The sequence below is a fragment of the Rosa rugosa genome, chromosome 4 (genome assembly GCF_958449725.1).
Source record: "Rosa rugosa chromosome 4, drRosRugo1.1, whole genome shotgun sequence".
NCBI classification, from domain to species: domain Eukaryota; kingdom Viridiplantae; phylum Streptophyta; class Magnoliopsida; order Rosales; family Rosaceae; genus Rosa; species Rosa rugosa.
The window spans coordinates 43,181,148-43,199,622 of record NC_084823.1 but is presented as its reverse complement, the minus strand read 5'-3'; the positions used below and the strand labels follow the sequence as shown (position 1 = coordinate 43,199,622).

General features: G+C 37.6%; 4 protein-coding genes and 1 long non-coding RNA gene across 5 annotated transcripts; 4 read left to right on the top strand and 1 right to left on the bottom strand.

Annotated features, from left to right (window-relative positions):
* Window positions 1-1,605: 1,605 nt before the first annotated feature.
* On the top strand, window positions 1,606-3,861 carry LOC133745223 (histone deacetylase complex subunit SAP18-like). The gene is made up of 6 exons (XM_062173256.1): window positions 1,606-1,799; window positions 1,885-1,917; window positions 2,583-2,693; window positions 2,798-2,893; window positions 3,380-3,457; window positions 3,558-3,861. Exons 1-6 carry the CDS (start codon window positions 1,635-1,637, stop codon window positions 3,588-3,590), a joined length of 516 nt encoding a protein of 171 aa, XP_062029240.1. The 5' UTR covers window positions 1,606-1,634; the 3' UTR covers window positions 3,591-3,861.
* A 2,142-nt stretch (window positions 3,862-6,003) lies between these two features.
* LOC133744862 (uncharacterized) lies at window positions 6,004-7,049 on the top strand. Its single transcript, XM_062172892.1, has 3 exons — window positions 6,004-6,328; window positions 6,422-6,934; window positions 7,033-7,049. Exons 1-3 carry the CDS (start codon window positions 6,004-6,006, stop codon window positions 7,047-7,049), a joined length of 855 nt encoding a protein of 284 aa, XP_062028876.1.
* A 10-nt stretch (window positions 7,050-7,059) lies between these two features.
* Window positions 7,060-7,945, top strand: LOC133744861 (uncharacterized). The gene is made up of 3 exons (XM_062172891.1): window positions 7,060-7,129; window positions 7,219-7,865; window positions 7,931-7,945. Exons 1-3 carry the CDS (start codon window positions 7,060-7,062, stop codon window positions 7,943-7,945), a joined length of 732 nt encoding a protein of 243 aa, XP_062028875.1.
* A 27-nt stretch (window positions 7,946-7,972) lies between these two features.
* LOC133742619 (uncharacterized) lies at window positions 7,973-8,690 on the top strand. The gene is made up of 3 exons (XR_009862641.1): window positions 7,973-8,139; window positions 8,217-8,294; window positions 8,365-8,690. It is a non-coding gene; the product is annotated as an uncharacterized LOC133742619 (long non-coding RNA).
* Window positions 8,691-9,632: 942 nt separating this feature from the next.
* On the bottom strand, window positions 9,633-13,488 carry LOC133706841 (PGR5-like protein 1B, chloroplastic). The gene is made up of 10 exons (XM_062132398.1): window positions 13,184-13,488; window positions 12,462-12,568; window positions 12,066-12,162; window positions 11,862-11,962; window positions 11,720-11,776; window positions 11,183-11,259; window positions 10,512-10,563; window positions 10,216-10,326; window positions 10,029-10,126; window positions 9,633-9,915 (listed from the first exon to the last, which is right to left on the bottom strand). The coding sequence occupies exons 1-10, from the start codon at window positions 13,383-13,385 to the stop codon at window positions 9,846-9,848; spliced, it is 972 nt and encodes a 323-aa protein (XP_061988382.1). The 5' UTR covers window positions 13,386-13,488; the 3' UTR covers window positions 9,633-9,845.
* Between the last annotated feature and the right edge of the window lie 4,987 nt (window positions 13,489-18,475).

Below are 18,475 nucleotides of genomic sequence, written 5' to 3'. Positions count from 1 at the left end.
ACCGGTATTTTGAAATTTTCATTAATCTACAGTAACACCGCTACAGTAGATTTTCGGGCTTCTGGCTTTTAAAAGCTGGGGTTCGGCAGCTTCTGCTTTTGGGCAGAAGCCACAGCAGCTTCTGCTTTTGGGCAGAAGCCACAGCAGCTTCTGGAGGAAGCTGATGAGAAGTTGGCTTACCAAACACTTATGGGTCTTCTGCTTATAAGCAGGGGAGCTAAAAAGCCCCCCCAAACATAGCCTTAGTCCGACTTTCCAAACCTAGAAACCTCAAGTATCTAAACAAAGTGGATGGAGCTATTTCGGTCCATCTTGTCCTAGAGGCATTGGGTAGTGATTAAAGACACTTCACTCTTCGGACCCATTTGATTCGCCGAAATGAAATTAGTTTATTTATAGGAAAAATAAATTTTCCACTGCTAGTTTATCTACTAATGTTTGGGAAAACCATGAAAGTGTTCGAAAAATATATTTTATTTTTCTCTTCATACACAAACCAAACATAGAAAACTGAAAATAAAGTAAAATACATTTTAACCACTGCAAGTAGCCTAATGGTTCTTGTCTAGTTGGGTGTGCTCCCCAACCTAGGTTCGAACCCCGAAGCTGTCAAAGTGACCAGACACTGTGCTGCAATGAACAGTTGGAGCATTTCACATGCGCCGAATGAGGTTTATCTTGGGTCTAGGAAGCCTTTGGGTTCGCCTTGACAAAGTCAAAAAAAAAAAAAAAAAAAAAGTAAAATACATTTTCCAATTTTTTTTGTATATAAAAAGGAAAGTAAGTAATATCAATTTTCCAATAGTATCCTTATTATCAAAACATAAAAAATTTAATGTTCAAAAGTTTCTTGGATAAAGTTGGTAATAATAATTAACCTTTAAAATGATTCTTAGAGTAGGCAATTAATTAATGTGCAATTAATCCATGAAAAGTTTGAGAGAAAATAAATCTCATGGGTGTGGGAGGATCCACTTTATCTATATTTTTCCTTCACGTAAGAAAGTAGTTTATTTCCTTGAGCATACCAAACAGAGGAAAGGATAAAGTTTTCCTTTCCAAGTCTTTCATTCCGCAAACCAAACAAGGCATTCAAGTAATTTTAGTACGTGTTTAGCTTCATTGTGCAAGTCTCCAAAAGGCTTGAATATCAGTACTTTTGATTTACGGTGTCAAAGCAACTTCCGAATAGATAATTATAATCTACAAATTTCAAAGCAATATTGAATATCACTAAAAAATTGATAAGATAAAGTCGTTCTAAAGTCTATTTTGGCTGTACGTAGTACCCGACCACACTAAAATATTAATATTGGGGAGTGAAATTCACAGTCCCCATTATACACTCCATTGTATCCTTTTTATCATCTTAAATTTTTGTCTTTTTATAGTGTGGATTGTAAAATATATGATGTTTAAGATACTAAAAAATGTAACATGGAGTGTGGATTATCAAATAGAGAGTGTAAATTTCACACCCCTAATTATTTGACTTTGGTAGTGGATAAGACGCATGTTCATGGGCTCCGGGCAAGGCCCGTGTCCTTGGGCTTCTTCCCTTTCGCTCCTTCCTTCCTCTAATAAACCCGCAAAGAGAGCGAGCTCAGAAAGCAAAGCAAAGCAAGGGTTTAAGAATGGAGAGGAGAAGCAGAGACGAAAAGATGGGCGGAGGAGGAGGAGGACCTGGTCCCCGAGGTGGCCCACCCGGTCGACCTCTCCCTCCCCCTCCTCCCCTTCCTCAGTCCCGCGGCCCACCTCCCCCGCCGCCCCGCCGCTTCGAACCAGTCGACCGTGAAAAGGTCCCTCCTTTCTTCCCCTCTCTAATTTAGGGTTTCCACATTTTTTTATTTTCGTATTTAAATTTTGATTATTCGTGCAATGCAGACTTGCCCTTTGTTGCTTCGGGTCTTCACTAAGGTATGCCCCAAGTCTTTCTTCTTCAGTAATTGTAATTATTTTTGTTTTTGAAATCTTGCTTGGTTGAACTGAGCTGAATTAGGTTGGTTAAATTAGTGTAGTAGTTTTGAGAGCAACTTCTTTGGTTAAAGATTCAATCTTTGCTTAAACTGGAAGTCTGGAACTGGGTTTTGTTAATTTTGTTACACAAGATAGCGTTAGAAAAGCATTTGGGTTTTGACTCTTTGGTACAATGAATTATACATTGATGTTACAAATTGTGTTGTGGAGACTCGTAAGTTCTGATGATCATGTATATTAGTCTTTTTGCTCTCTCTTGCCCTCGTAGGTGGTTCTAAGTAGCATCTGAGGACAGTTGTCTTTAGATAGTTGCAGGAGAAACGATACACGTTCGGTTACTAATATAATTAAAGTAGTCTCATTTTGATTTGGAACAAATATGTATAATTAGGAACCTTTGTGTTACTGATAAGAAAATAGGATACATGGAAACACATTGGAGTAGAACTAAGCAACTTTTGATAAATTGGCAACTTAGTTTGACTGATAAGGAGTGGGTGGGGTTAGAAATGGAGGAAGTTAGGATGAAACAGACTTGCTCATGGGTGGGGTGATGAGATTCGGAATTAGAATTTGACATATTTGTTTTAACAAATATTTTGCAGATTGGAGGTCATCACAATCAGGAGGACTTTGCAGTGAGAGGCAAAGAACCCAAAGATGAGGTTCAGATTTATACATGGAAAGATGCCACACTACGCGAACTAACTGATCTTGTATGTTGTCTGCTTTCATGACCTCATGTCATTCTATCCTCTTTCCCATATTCTGGTGAAATAGCTTATTACTTGTTCAGGAGATGACTATAATTGTTTGTCAGGTCAAGGAGATTGCCCCAGCGGCTAGGAGAAGAAATGCAAAACTGTCATTTGCTTTTGTATACCCTGACAAGGGTGGTCGTTTTGTCTTGAAACAGGTACTTGCATGTGTTATTATAGACTTTTGATTTTCCAAAAAAGTAAGCAAGATGAGTCAATGAGATAGAGTCCCAAGGAAACCTTGCTTTGCTCCACTCTACGGGATAGTGAGTCCTCTTTATTGCTTTAACTAAAACTTTTGTTGATCAGAGTAAAAGTCGTCTGTGCTAGTAAGAACAAGATGTGATTTGTCTATGTTGTTATAATTCTCTGCCTTTGCAATGCTTCTTGACATGCAATTGTTAGTATCAGATATCTTTGAAATTTGTTTGCCTTACATATGGTTGTAGTCTAGTCTGGGGGCTAGTATGACATTGTTACATTTTAGCATATAGGTGGTAACATTTACCTTAGGTACAAATGCAATTCAACCATCGGTTATGATCTTTAGTTCTTTACATAATTGTGGAAATACCATACAAGTACCTGTGCACATATTTAAATTGTGATTTGTTAAAACATGTGTATTTCTTCTCTTCTTAAAGGCGGGGATAACACATGCTTATGGAAACATGGGGAGACGTCTAGATGACAGCAAGTCCTTGAATGAGCTCAAGTTCCAGGTAAATGTTATGTCTTATTTTAATGCTCTAGTTTATAACTTTTGCAGCTCATCATTTATCTTTTGTGGGGGCCTGACATCTTCTCATTTTGATTATGTAGATTGGAGATTATTTGGATGTGGCAGTCCTATAGAGGAAGATGGTTTTCACTGCATTAGTTCTGATTGGTTCAGTCGCAACATCTCAGATAGATCGAGTCAGAAGTAGCCCGTCATGTTTTGGCCCATTTGAGTTGATGCTGATTTTCATGGGCATGTATCAATAACTAAAATTACTCGATTTGCTCCTTACTCAACTGCCATTTGAACCTGGTCTGTATGTAATGTAGGAATGATGTTAAACACTCCAGAAGACGTGCTCCGATCTTAATGTTTCTTTTTACCAGATGAAAGAGCATTTTATTACTCTGGTCGAGTATTCGTAAATTTTTTTTTGGACTAAATTCAGTTTGCCCCTTCAAAATTTGGGGCGAACATCAGTTTGGTCCCTGATCTTTATTTTTTTAATCATGATGGGCTTCTATTTTCCATCACAAGCCTCCAAAATTCAAAAATGGCTCGAAATGTGACGTCATTGGCCCACGTTTCTGTTTTGTCCCTTTAATTTGGTCAAAATGTCCTAAAAACCCCTTGTGACGGTTTTGACTTAATTACGGATCTATTACACGAGTTAAGACCTGTAATGAAACACTAAACTCTCTCTCTCTCTCTCTCTCTCTCTCTCTCTCTCTCTCTCTCTCTCTCTCTCTCTCTCTCTCTCTCTCTCTCTCTCTCTCTCTCTCTCTCATCACGATCCTCTCTATACAGAACTCGAAACCCAGATCAAGAGATTACTGTATTATAGACACGACGTGTTGGCGACATAGCCGGGGACCCGATAGATGAATGGATACCTCGAATCGAAGCTGGAGGCGACGAAATCCCCAATTACGGTGAGTTAGGGTTTTCAATTTCAATGAATTTATTTGTGTGGGTTTTACAAGTATTATGGATTTAGGGTTGTAGTTGTGGGTTATTAGAGATAGGGTTTAGAAGCTTCAGATTGGGGGTTTCGAGATTTAGGGTTATGTTTTTAATTTTTAATTTTCTAGGGTTTGTCTGTTTCTGGTTGAAATTGAATAATGAATGGTGCATGTGCTTGTTGTTGGGTAGCTCAAATAGGGGATTTAACAAAATGCGAGTGATTACAAGTGGTATTGAGGCAGTGTACTTTGTGGCCCTACTGGAGAATTCAATTTTGTTTAGGGTCTTACTGTTTTAGTGGTTGGAAACGTTGTGAAATGGGTTGGTGGATAAGGGTTAACCATTTGTTTAAGCTGCCTTTTTCAGCTACCCTATTTATTGTTTAGGGCTTATTGTTGTATTATGTTGGAACCCTGCTGTCAGCAGCCTTACATTTGTTGTCATGTGTTGCTTTGTTTGGCTAGGATATTGTGCTCACTGATTTTGTATTCTTGTGTTGCAGTACACCCTGATTATTTTACAATCAAGGTATACCATGGTGGCTACATAGAGCATGAGGATAGCAAGTACATTGGTGGAACTGTCAGCTACTATGATAATGTGGACAAGGACAAAATGTCATTGACTGAGGTGGATGGCATGGTGTGAGGGATCAAGTCTGAGTATGTGGGAACAAGGATTGATTACTGGTACTCTATTGGCAGTGAGGAAGATGCCATGTCTAAGCTGAACAATGACTCAGATGTCATCAGAATGTGTTGCATGGTGCCAGAAATCAGACTGGTTATTCTGTACCTTGACCACTTAGAGCTTGTCCCGGGTTATGAAGATTTGGAGGATTTGTTCATGTATGAGGATCAGATACCTAATTGGGGATGCAGTCAAGCTGGATCATCTGGGGTTATAATAGAGGAGCTCCCTGACTCACCAAGGAAGCCAAAATCAGGGGTGAAGATTAAGGAGATTCATGATTCACCTAAAAGGCATGCTGAGGTGGTAAAACCAGTGACAACACCATCAAGGAGGTATAAACTGTGTGCAAAGAGAAAGAAGGCTATACCTGCTCTACCTGGTGTGAAGATCAATGAGGCTCAAGATGAAGTTCCAACTCAAGCTAGTAGGGCTCCAATTGTTGACCCTAGTGATAAGGGGAAGAAGAAAATGCAGATGGAGGAACTAGTTGAAGAAGATGAGAGTGAAGATGATGGGTGGTTTCAAGAAGAGCTTGAAGATGAGGTAGCAGATGGGGGTGAAGAAAATTATGTTGAAGCTTCTGATGATGATGATTTAAATGATGATGATTACAACCCTGCAAAAGATGATGATGTGTATGCAGGGTATGGAGTGGATGATGATTTTCTCTTTGACTGGTTAACAAAATCTGAGGTTGTGTCTAATCCAGGGGAGGGCCCTTCTGTAGCAGGTAAAGGTCAGGAGACTAATGAGGAAAGTTTTGATGATGTAGAAGACAATGAGCAGATGTTTGGGGTAGAGGATTCAGATGAGGAAAGGCTAGGGCCAGAGTATAACTCTGATGATGATGGAGGTAACGATAGATTCCCTTAGTTTAATCCTAAGGTTGATATGAGGGATCCACACTTCTGCAAAGGGATGAAGTTTGCCACAGCAAAGGTACTCAGAGCTGCCATAAGAGAGAGGGCCATTCAAAATGGTTGGGAAACTGTTTTTCTGAAAAATGATAGGCTGAGGATTAGAGCCATTTGCAAGGCACCAAACTGTCCCTTTGAGCTGTTTGCATCAAAGATGCAGCATAAGGACACCCTGATGATAAAGACTTATAATGGAGAACACAATTGTCCAAGGATTCTTGATAATAGTATGGTACAAACACCATACCTTACACAGAAGTTTGCTGAGCAAATCAAGCTTAATCTTGGTATTTCAACAGGTATAATCTCTGCAGCTCTTTCTTTCTTTTGAATTGTCCTTTGTTTAATATAGTTTGCAATGTGATTATTTTTGTACTTGTTTGTTGCCACAGAGTCTCTTGCACAGCCAATGGCAGCTGGTGTGAGGGCCAGAGTCTCTTTTCAACAAGCTTATAGAACCAAGAAGGCTGCATTGAGTCTGCTTGAGAAGAACATGAAGGAGCAATATGCTCGAGTACAGGATTATGCACAGGAGCTGAAAAGGGTGGATTCAAACACCACTGTTGATATCAAATATGATTTCAACAACCCTGGTCAGCTCCCTGTTTTTAAGAGAATGTACGTTTGTTTAGGAGTCCTAAAGATGGGGTTCAGAGATGGATGCAGGCCCATTTTGGGGCTAGATGGTTACCACTTGAAGAGTGCTTATGGTGGGCAGCTATTATCAGCAGAGGGATTGGATCCAAACAACACAACCTGGGTGGTAGCTTATGTTGTGGTTGAGATGGAGAGTAAGGATTCATGTGATTGGTTTTTGAGGTTATTGGTGAAAGATTTGGAGATTACAGGAGATGGCAATGGTTGGACTTTCATATCAGACAAACAGAAGGGACTGCTACCTGCATGTGAGGCTATGGTGCCTCTTGCAGAACATAAGTTCTGTGTTAGACACTTGTGGACCAATTTCAATAAGCTGTTTCCTGGGAAAGTTTTCAAGGATCAGGTTTGGGCAATTGCTAAAGCAGCAACCATGGCCTACTACACCAAAGAGCTGGTTTTGATGAAGCAAATGGACCCCAAAGCTTATGACTGGTTAACAGGTATTTCAATACTCTAACCCTACTGTATTAGTACTTGTGTTATGAAGATGGCATCCTAAGGTTAATTTGGGTTGAATTTCATTTTGTAGATCCTTTGAGGCCCCCAAAGAATTGGTCTAGAGCTCACTTTGGCACCACCCTGAAATGTGATATTCTTCTTAATAATTTGTGTGAAAGTTTCAATGCTTTCATTTTACCTGCTAGAAGCAAGCCTGTGATTTCATGCTTTGAAGATATTAGGGTCAAAATGATGAAGAGGATTGCAATGAGAAGAGACAAGATGAGCAAAGTTGTGGACCCTATCTGTCCCAAGCCTAGAGAACTCCTAGAGAAGAACAAGATTAAATCTGCAACAGATTGCATACCATATGCCTCTGGCAGCCCTCAGATTAAGGTAGAAAGCTTTGGAGGATCTAAGCATGTGGTTGACCTGACCAGGAGGACATGTGCATTTAGGACATGGGACCTCATAGGCAAACCATGCAAGCATGCCATAGCTGCTATCAACTTCATGAGACAAACACCAGAAGACTATGTGGATTCTTGCTACCTCACCAAGACCTACATGATTGTTTACTCTAACACAGTAAAGCCAGTTAATGGAATGGACTTATGGATCCCTAGTGGTGAACCCCAAATCCTCCCATCTCAGTACAATAGGAAGCCTGGTAGGCCAAGAACCAAAAGGATTAAAGATGCATCTGAAAAGGAGTCTGAGGGTCCAAAGCTTGGCAGGGTTCAAAAGAGTTTGAAGTGTGGCAATTGTGGCATACTGGGTCACAATGTGAAGACGTGTCATAGGAATCTTCCTGTTGAGAATATATACATCCCACATGGGAAAAATGAGACCTTGCTAGTGGGTTTATAAGGGTTTGAGTCACTCCATCCATTGCCAATTGATTTTAGATGTGAACCCCAGATTACTTTATCATGGTATACCCAAGGAAAAAGCAGCTAAGAAGAGGAAATTGAACACAGGAGAAGCATCATCAACTCAAACTCAAACTCAGGTATTTTCACACTTCTGGTTATTAGTAGAACTTGCAAATGATATAGCTGTGGCCACTGACCACATTACTTGTTGCAGGCCAAGGGTAGCAAAAAGCAGCCAAAGACCAAAAATGAGCTTAGAGAATCGACAAAGAGAAGAGCTGAACAACAGAAGGTAAACTGATGCAACTAGTCATTTGATTATTGATTGGTTTTCTAAGTTATTTTTCATCTCATTATTGTAGAAAAAGAGGGATGAAAAGAAGGCAGCAGCAAGGGCATCAAAAGCATCAACAACTACAGCTGCTTCAAGCAAGGGCAGACCTCCAAAAGCTCCTTCAAGCAAGGGAAGACCAGCTTCTTCTTCACAGGCTTCATCAAGGTCATCTGCAAGGATCCGGGAAAATGCAAACAATGGTGGAAAATAGAGCAGGAGCTGTATGGGTTAGCAACCAAGGTTAGGTTATGATTTAGAGATGCATGTTGCAATTTTTTGTGCAGCCTTGTGCTATGCCAGAAGGTTGCTAGGTCTAATATTTTGTTTAGATTATTAGACCTATGATTTTGTGCAACAAAGGATCCAAGCTGTATTTTTTGTTGGTTTGGATGTAAAACACTTTGATGCATCTATTTGGTTGCTACAACAATTTCTGGTAATTTATGCACTCCATTTTATGCTCAGTTTCAGGTTTTGGTAATTTTCTAGTCTTCTTCATGTTTTGGTAGTTTTATAGTCATTTTCTGGTCTTGTTCATGTTTTGGTAATTCTCTGGTCTTGTTCATGTGTTGGTTCAAGTTTTGGTACTTTTTTGGTCATGTTCATTATTTGTTGTTAAGTAGGTTTATTTAGAGGTTTGGACCTCATTTTGGAACCCTTTTTGTGGTTAAAAAGGGATTAGATTATGTAAATTAAATTTTGGAGGGAAAATATTGTGAAATGTCCGTTATGCCCTTTTAGGGGTGATTAAATCTGACGAATGGGGCCCTGCTGTCTGGTCCAGCTCAGTTAATGACGTCACATTTCGAGTCATTTTTGAATTTTGGAGGCTTGTGATGGAAAATAGAAGTGAGAGGACTATCATGATTAACAAAAAAGGTCAGAGACCAAACTGATGTTTGCCCTACAGTTTGATGGGGCAAACTGAATTTAGTCCTTTTTTTTTTTTTTATAGATAAAGTCAAGTATTTGTACATAGCTTGTTTACCAGCAGTTGTGTTCACTTGGTCAGTTACTAACTTATGCTCAATCACCCTAAGATCTAAATCCAAAGGTGAAAAACAAAACAACTCAATTTAATAATAATTCTCTCCACCATTGGAATTACATCCAAGTATGGTTGAGTATAAGTTTCCTAATCAGTCACTAACCAGCCAGTATTCTTAATCTGGTGTACCTGTTTTCTACCTACAAAGAGTTGATGTGTACACAGGCGCTGAAGCTCATCTCAGAATTGGATCAACCAATGTTGTCAAACTTTGGAATTATGGAATGCTTAATCATAAAGCTGAACTATCCGGTCATGATACTCTCTTCCTGTGTATTCATATTCACAATCAACTGTCAAGGTATTCACAATCAACTTCTGGATCTTTTACCAAAGCAACTGTCGAGTTTATTCTTCAGCACAAGAAAACACTAGCACGATACAAGTGCTGATTATGAATTACTTAATGCTACATAATTGAGTTGGGGCATCATTACACACTCCCAAGTTTTAGTTATAATCTAAGCATTGCTTCCTTCTGGCAAGGTAATCAAGCGCGTAGTCTTATCATATACCAACGGAGTTCCACAGCTGCAATAAGGTATAATCATAACAGTTATAAGAGCTAAATTGTAAGGAAATGGCACAAGAACATGGAACTGAAAAGTGAAGGATAGAATATCAATTATTAACTTGGCACTTACTTTGAGCACTTAAGGTTGTTGGTAGAACCACCATTCGAAATTGATAGTATCGACCCAAAGAATGACTGATTCTCTGTACCACAGTTTGGACAAGGGCCCTGGACAATAAATATTGTCAGTTGATATTGCATCAGGTAGGTCTTACCGTACACCTTGAGAATTGACATATAACAAAACAGAACTCTACCTTTAAGATCAAGACATCCTTCACAATAAGTTTGGTGAGTTGTGTAGCTAGATAAACTATGACTGGCACGGCAGCAAACCATGTGAAAATGAAGCTGAACGGTTCTGGGAGCTGTGAGTCAAAGTATTATGAGAGTTTTGTTAAGACAGCATAAAATCGGTGGATAACAACTAGTAGTATGATGTGGAAAAAAACTTTGTGTCCTGTGTCCTGTGTCCTGTGTCCTGCATCATGACTTTTCGTAGGCCTAGATATTTGGTAATTAGAACAAGGTATAACGCATGGTGACTACATACCTCCAAAAGATATGTAATTTCGAAACCAGTCAGATCATCCAAGAAGAAAAACCTAGCGGAGTCAGAGAAGAAGGAAAATTAAGTAACCGAGTGTTTACAACAGTCAAAAGAGGACAAAGCTCTATTAAAAGAATAAGAAATGTAACTCCAAAACTAAGAAAGGCAGAATTTCATCAGTATGACCAATAAATCAAAAGGTAAATATTAGATCGTAGTTTATACAAAGTTTACGAGGGAGTTTTTTTTCGAATAATTGAAAATGAGATGACAAAAGGATAACAGGAACCACAATGCTGTGGAAAATAGAGCATAACAATAAAATACCCCTTCACTCCAAGGAGGGATGTGTACATACCAGAAGAATTCATTATTCTCAAGAAACTATATGTTGAGTTGCATATATAGCCCCAGAGTTAGGCTAGATAGTTATACTAGGCTAATGGCTCTAGAGGTCGATTATTTTAGTAGCTACAACTTCTATATCAACTACAAACTCTAAGATAGACTTCTCTGAAAATTTGAGAAAACTTTACAGAAAAGGAAGTGGTCAAGGAGTTAACTTTGGAGTCAGAAGATTTAATGATATCTATCTATGGGATTTTAGAATTTCTCTCGCGTCATCAGCTTGGGAATTTTAAGCCTACACTTGATGATATAATCATATGACTTACGCTCCTAAGGCAACAATGGTTGCTGGGACATTCAGCAGGAGCATCTTCAAATAGTCAACACTCAGGTCACTGTAAACCTGTTGAAAGAAAGTTAATTAGTACAGGCAGAAAATTCTGCTAGATCCCTTATTCTGCAACCAAGGAACCTCACAAAAAGCTAATGCTGGACAATCCAAAAGACACGTAGACTTTAAGTCTTTGAACAACTCATTCCATGGTAAGTTAACACTACCAACTAAGTTTGGAGATCAAGAAAATGAAGAAAGAAGTTTACAATCTTAAGATTTGGTACTGAAGTAGTGTATGGTGTGATTGATACTTGTACGATCAAAGAAGTGAATACAAAAAAATGTAAAACTATATCTTCTTATAGAGGTCAATCCTTGTGATGCCAGTATAATGTATTCATGTTCTTTAAGTGTAGCAGAAAAAACATCAATTATGAAAACACGTACTTCCTCCCACAAACATAAGATTACACAGGAGTCGGTACATGGATATTATGAATAAAGAGTAACAAAAGTGAGCACTTCGTACCTTTCTAGTACGGAGACTGCATCTGGGACCCAGGACGACAATATCACTCCCTTGTGACTGGAAAAGAAATTAAGATCAGTCATATAAAAAGATAGATGGCAAGAACTTTACCCAGGAAAAAAAAAAATAGACACAAACAAACCTTTAGTCTTATCTTCAAATCATCATACTCTTGGTCGCTCAAAATTGGTTTCCCAGAGACGTAGGCCATTGAAGCTTCCAGAAACTTTTGTTCATCAGAACCTGCGTTGCAGAATCAAACAAGAGAAATTAAATCTTATAATTACCACTATGAATCCTCACATATTGAGGTCCCAAGTCGATTAAGAAAAGAAGTAGTATGTACTTAGCATGACAACACTGCTGCCTTCCCACATTAGCTCTTCCTTGAGATTATCAAATTCCTCATTTGACATAATAGCTTTTCCATCATAATAAAATGACTTTAGGAGGGGAAAAAAAAAAAAAAAAAACAGAAGTCAGTGTCTCAAATACAGATTCATTTGCTATCACACTACATCCATATCAAAAGAAAAATTAGTAATTGTAGAACAACTGAACAAGGTAACGCAACGATGGCAGTTTTTGCCTACATAAGTTGTTAATCCATCCGAAAGTTGAAAATTGTAACCTAGGTTTATATTCAGATGTTCATATGCTGTTATTACTTCGTCCATAAGATCATTATATGTGCGATGCAAAATATAGTAAACATAGAAAATGAAATGCAGTGTAAAATTACTTGTAGAGCTTGAAGAAAGTCTTGTTCAAGTTCTCCCAATGACTTCTTCCCTTTCTTGTCTATGCTACAATATGGCAGGATCTTAGTATCAACAACGTCCTCATTTCCTGAAAAGAATACATGATTGAGAGAAACTCAAATAATAAATACATTTGAAAAACCACATGATCAAACACGCAGCCTTTCTCATTAATCCAGATTTTTTTTTTTTTTATAAGGTTTGAACCTACAATGCCACTAGCCCATCTATGATGTATCCGCATATCAGCCCCAGCCATGAGTTATATAAATTAAAGATCGGATCATGAGTAAGCCGGCGGTTGTCTTTTGTACATACTTGTCTACGTACATTGGTCGTGTAGTGATTTTGTAAAGCAGATTCTTCATACTATGTATCATGGATTCATATATGGTCCTAGTAATCTGCTCTCATCAATGCAATAGAGAAAATCAAACTTTCAACACAGTTTCTGCGCGCTAACCAAAAGCAACCTTTTTACTTAATGATCGATGATAAGCAAATTAATTAGTGTTCAAATTCATATCGATCATGAAATGACTCTAGTATCTAAATTCTAGTAAAAGATGCTTAATTTCAATTTCCAATTCCATGCACGAAAACATGAACTGATCAAATATAATGAATTACCAGGGTATCGGATCGATTTGATGTACGTTTAATTAGATAGATAAAAAAAATATTATGACCCTAACGTACGTACCTTGCTGTTGGTCAGCGGCAGCCTTAGAGGGAAACACCTGCAGCAAACGACGTCGTACGCAGAGCTGCCGCCCGCTGAACTGAAACGACTGCACCCTAGTAGAGGAAGACGAAACTGAAACAAAGGGTCTCTGAATAGAAGGATTGTAGGAATTACGAGTAGTAGGAGCTGCTACTAGGGTGAAGGCTAATTTGCTGGCCATGGATGAAACAGTTTCAAAAGGCTAATTTACAGATTGAGCCTGAGTGGGTAAATAAATGGAGGCCAAGGTTTTGGGTTATCTCTGAATTTTTTTTTTTTTTTTTTGGAGGGAAAGCTAAGAGAGGAAGATAAGGGAATATGTGGAGGGAAATTTGTTCTGTGTTTGCGAGTGTGGAAGGGATTCCACGTGGAGGTGGGACCTGGTGTGATTTTGCTTGCAATGGCTGAGTGCCACGTGCTGTCTCGTGGCTTTCGGGCCCAAAGTAGTCAAGAACTAATTAGGCCTCATCAAAAAGCCCGCGGATCAAGTGGGCCGATGGAGGCCCGCCGGCCCGCAGGGCTTTTGCCCCGGCCCGGCCCGTCAAAAAGCCCGCCTTAGCCCGCAAAACCCGGCCCGGTCCATAGGCCCGGCCCGTAAAAGCCCGCAAAATATTATATATATATATATAGAGCCGTAAGTGTTGAGTATATTTGATTAGTTAAAACTTCTCAAACCCCAGGTGGCGGACTACCGCCTAGGTGTGGTATTTGAGTCGTATCTATAGAAAAGTCCTCAAACCCCAGGTGGCGGATTACCGCCTAGGTGAGGTATTTGAGTTGATATCATTTATTCTACTTTTATGCTAAGTGATTATCTGTCTGGTTCCAATTCTTAAGTTTGTGAATCCCTATTTTATCTTTTCTTTTCCACCTTTAGCCTATACCTTTCTCCAACCAAACAGTAAGTCCAGGTCCAAACAATGAGTCCCGGGTGAGGCATGAGCGGATGCGGCATGAGCGGAGAAGAGAGATGCCTAGTTTAAGGTAGAATTTTAAGGTACTTTAGTCTTCCAAACTTAACTTTTTGTCCCAGCCTTTCTAATCACTTCTCCTAATGAGTAGACTATTTAGATCCAACTCAGTTACCTCCAGTTCGTCCAGATCCTCCCTAAATAGGATCCCTGACATAGTTAATGAAGAACAAATTGAATATCAGTCAAATGATAATATAGACATGAATGATTGGAATATACCCAGAGTCCCTAGTAACGAAATTTATAAGAAAAAATGGTCTCTTTCTTCATTCAAAAGTGAACATCATATTAAAACGGTAGAACAAGTCTATGCCCTTAGTAAACAACATGAAACTTGTCAATTATTTAGCCTTGAGTCAATTAAAAAACACAAAAAAGATGGTCACAATTTCTTACATATAGGTTTAGTCCAAATCGGTGTTAAGCCATTAACCCGAAAGGGTCTAAATGCCTCTATACTCCTATGCCTCAGAGATGCAAGATTCACCGACTTTAATGATAGTACCTTAGGTATAATTGAGTCCAGCCTATTTAACGGTCCAATCCATTTCGATTGTTACCCAGATTTTACAATTAGTCTTAGTGATCCTCACATCTTAAAATCCTTAACCTTAAATATTAAAACTTCAGGTTACAATGTCCTAGAAGGAACCCAACCATTAGCCTTAATTTATAGAATCCACTATAAAGTCACTGGTACAAACATGAATTTTCAAGCCATCAATAAAAGCCCAAAAGATCAAACTCTTTTAATTCAAAGTAGTCAAGAAAATGCTAATATTAGAGTTCCACACACAATCAGATGGTCAGATGTTCATCTACCTTCTGAATGGTCTCTTACTAGTGAAAATCAACCCATCAACATACAACATAATTTATCTGACTTAAACTGTATCCAACAATATAATGATGGTACAGTACGAATCAACTTCCATAACCCTAGAATAAGTCAAAATCTTAGGATTCAAGAATTAGGTCAATCTTCAAGACATTCAGAATTAGGTCAATCGTCAAGACATTCTTTCACAGCTCCAAGGCATTCTTTTGCAGGATCCACATCTGCTGAAACTATGTCTAGACAAGACTGTGAATTAGATAAAGAAATAAAAAATATTAGAATAAAAGAATTAGAGGAAGAATTACAAAAACTAAAAATTAAAAACATTCGGACTGCCTCACAAGTCAGTTACCCCAGTTATGCAGAAACTCAACCTGCCTTAGATGAGGAACAAACATCTCCCACAGCTACTGATTTTGAAGTCGTCCCTCCCATAAATCCTCAATTAAGTACACTCAGTAGACCTTTTAAAATTGATTATCCCAAATTAGATAAAGATCTTGAATCTGAAGAAAATATTCATAGAAGAAACCTTTATAGAAAACAATACCCCTTAGTCGAACAACGAAAACAATTATTTAAAAATTGGCAAGCTTTTATGCTTGAGACCCAATCTGAAATATTTTTCCTTGATTTCATTGATCAACAAAGCCAAAAAAATATTAAAACCCTCACAAAAGCAAAATGGAAAACACCCACTAACTCAGTTATTTCTTCCAGTCATCCCCCTGTTGAAACTATAGTCATTGATCACCTACAAACACTCATAACTGCATCACCTTTTAAAGTTTCTGGAGATAATCCAGAAAGTAAAAAAACAATTGAACAAAATAATTACACAAATCAAAGCCTAGTCACTATAGGAAGCCAATTAGACAAAATAGAAACAAAAGTAGATAACATCTTTTCAAAAGTAAGCGTTATACCCCAACCACGATCAGAAACACCTTTAATCCACTTTAGTGAAATAAATAAACCTAATCTCAAGCCCATCTCCACTGCACAAAAAATTGAACAAATGCTCAAAGAACTCAAAGCTGAACCCAGTAGAATTGCAGTCATCCATACCCACGAATCCTCCTCAGACTCCTCCTCTGATAATGATTCTGATACCATTTCTTAGATAAATCAAACATTTCAAGAACTCCAATTACATAGGATAGTTCACCCAAAGAAACGGCATTTTAAAAATTGGACAGAACGCCCTTTACCATTAGACATTCAACCCACTAATTATCCCAGTAATCAGTTTTCAGTCTCTTCCGATAAAACGTACGAATGGAATATTGATAATTTATCAGAACAAGAAATATTAAACAAATTACATCACATGTCCATGGCAGCCAATAGTTATGTCACCAATCATAATTTCAGCCAGCCTGAAATTATTGATATCCTCTCCACAGGATTCACAGGAATGCTTCATTCCTGGTGGGAGAAACATCTCACTCCTGATTCCAGAGCAGCCATTAAACAAGCAGTTAAACATGACGAAGATGGAATTCCAATCTTTGATGAACACATAGGAATGGGAGTCTCTGATGCTGTCAATACTCTATTTTATACAATTATTCAACATTTCATAGGCACACCTAGTCACATTACCTCTAGAATCCATGATCAACTTAGTAATCTTAGATGCCCCACCTTAAGCGATTTTAAATGGTATAAAGATGTTTTTATTTCTAGAGTTATGCTTAGAGATGATAGTAACCAACCCTTTTGGAAAGAAAAATTCATAAATGGTTTACCTAAACTTTTTGCCCACAAAATTAGACAAGTCTTAAGTAATGAAACAGGACACATTAATTATGATACTCTTACATACGGAAACATTATTACCGTTATCCAAAAAGAAGGGTTAAAAATGTGTATAGATATGAAACTAAACTCTCAAGTCAAATCCGATAAGAAAACAGCCAAATATGAATTAGGCAATTTTTGTGAACAATATGGTCTCCCATCTTTACCTCCTTCCCGACGACATAAAAAGAAAAATAATGAATTTGACTACCATCATACAACAAGAAAATTTAACCGCAATAAATTTTACTCAAGAAACAAAAATGATTTTGAACCAAATAAATTTTACTCTAAAAACAAATTTCGAAAACCTTGGCCCAGAAAAACAAATCATCATTCAAAAAAGCCTTTTGACAAAAGTAAAACCAAATGCTATAAATGCAACAAACCTGGTCACTTTGCAAATGCCTGCCCAGTAAAAAATACTATTAAACAATTAAAAATCAGTAAAGAAGAACAGGAAAATCTTATTCGACTTTTAGAATTAAGAAACACTGACTCAGAAAATGAACATAGTGAAAATGATTTCATGCCAATAGAGTCTTCCACCTCAACTGATTCTGATGAACACTCTTCACCAGATATCTGTTTCGGGTGCAACGATACTTGTTGCAAAACTATAAATGTTCTTTCCAAACAAGAAGAACAGGAGGAATTATTAATTGATCTAATAGGAAAAATCGATAACCAAGAATTAAAATCAGAATATCTTAAGAAATTGAAAAAATTAATCACACAAGAAAACGTTGTTAATATCCCTCAGGAAAAAATTTGTCTTACCTCAACCTTTGACAAATTTAAAACTAGTAAAAAAGAAATAACAATCCAAGACCTACAACAAGAAATAAAGACAATTAAAACACAAATACAGTCTTTACAAAAAACAAATTTAGAAATCAGTCATGACAACAAAGAAATCAAACATGACTTAACTATTCTCAAAATAGAACATGAATTCCTTAAACTACAGCATTCTAATGACAACCCTCTTAATAACGATCCACCTGGGCAAAATGATGTGGAAACATCAGAACAAAACACTATCAGCATCATTCGTCAAATCAAACTCAAAAAATGGTATACCACAGTACAAATTAAAATTAATGATTTCCAGTTAGTAACAACAGCGCTTATTGATTCTGGTGCAGATCTCAACTGTATCCAAGAAGGCTTAATACCTTCTAAATACTTTGAAAAAACAAAAGAGTCATTAAGATCAGCTAACGGAACCAAGATGGATATAAAATATGAAATCCCTAAAGCTCATGTTTGTCAAAATAATGTATGCTTCAAAACACCATTTGTTTTAGTCAAAAACTTAACCGACAAAGTAATTTTAGGACTTCCTTTCATTACTATAATTTATCCTTTTACCACAGAATATGATGGGGTTACCACCTATCCATTTGGTGAACCAGTAAAATTTACCTTTCTATCCAATCCCGAAATACACACCCTAAAGGCTTTCCAAGAAAATTCTATCTCAAAAACACTAAATTGTATTCAGGCAAAATATAAGCAGATCACATTTGTTAAAGAAGAAATCAATTTTAAACGAATCGATACTCAACTCCAAGAACCTTTTCTCCAACAAAAAGTCAAAACATTCGAAGAAAAAATTATTAACGAATTATGTTCGGATATTCCTACTGCCTT

Excerpts from the sequence above, each read along its gene's own strand:
- LOC133745223 (XM_062173256.1), top strand. The coding sequence starts at position 1,635 with ATGGAGAGGAGAAGCAGAGACGAAAAGATGGGCGGAGGAGGAGGAGGA. Across the intron at positions 1,800-1,884 it reads AACCAGTCGACCGTGAAAAG|ACTTGCCCTTTGTTGCTTCG; the intron begins GTCCCTCCTTTC and ends CGTGCAATGCAG. Across the intron at positions 3,458-3,557 it reads TGAATGAGCTCAAGTTCCAG|ATTGGAGATTATTTGGATGT; the intron begins GTAAATGTTATG and ends TTGATTATGTAG.
- LOC133744862 (XM_062172892.1), top strand. The coding sequence starts at position 6,004 with ATGAGGGATCCACACTTCTGCAAAGGGATGAAGTTTGCCACAGCAAAG. Across the intron at positions 6,329-6,421 it reads TAATCTTGGTATTTCAACAG|AGTCTCTTGCACAGCCAATG; the intron begins GTATAATCTCTG and ends TTGTTGCCACAG.
- LOC133744861 (XM_062172891.1), top strand. The coding sequence starts at position 7,060 with ATGGCCTACTACACCAAAGAGCTGGTTTTGATGAAGCAAATGGACCCC. Across the intron at positions 7,130-7,218 it reads AGCTTATGACTGGTTAACAG|ATCCTTTGAGGCCCCCAAAG; the intron begins GTATTTCAATAC and ends TTCATTTTGTAG.
- LOC133706841 (XM_062132398.1), bottom strand. The coding sequence starts at position 13,385 with ATGGCCAGCAAATTAGCCTTCACCCTAGTAGCAGCTCCTACTACTCGT. Across the intron at positions 12,569-13,183 it reads TGCCGCTGACCAACAGCAAG|GAAATGAGGACGTTGTTGAT; the intron begins GTACGTACGTTA and ends TATTCTTTTCAG. Across the intron at positions 12,163-12,461 it reads ACTTTCTTCAAGCTCTACAA|TCATTTTATTATGATGGAAA; the intron begins GTAATTTTACAC and ends CCCCTCCTAAAG.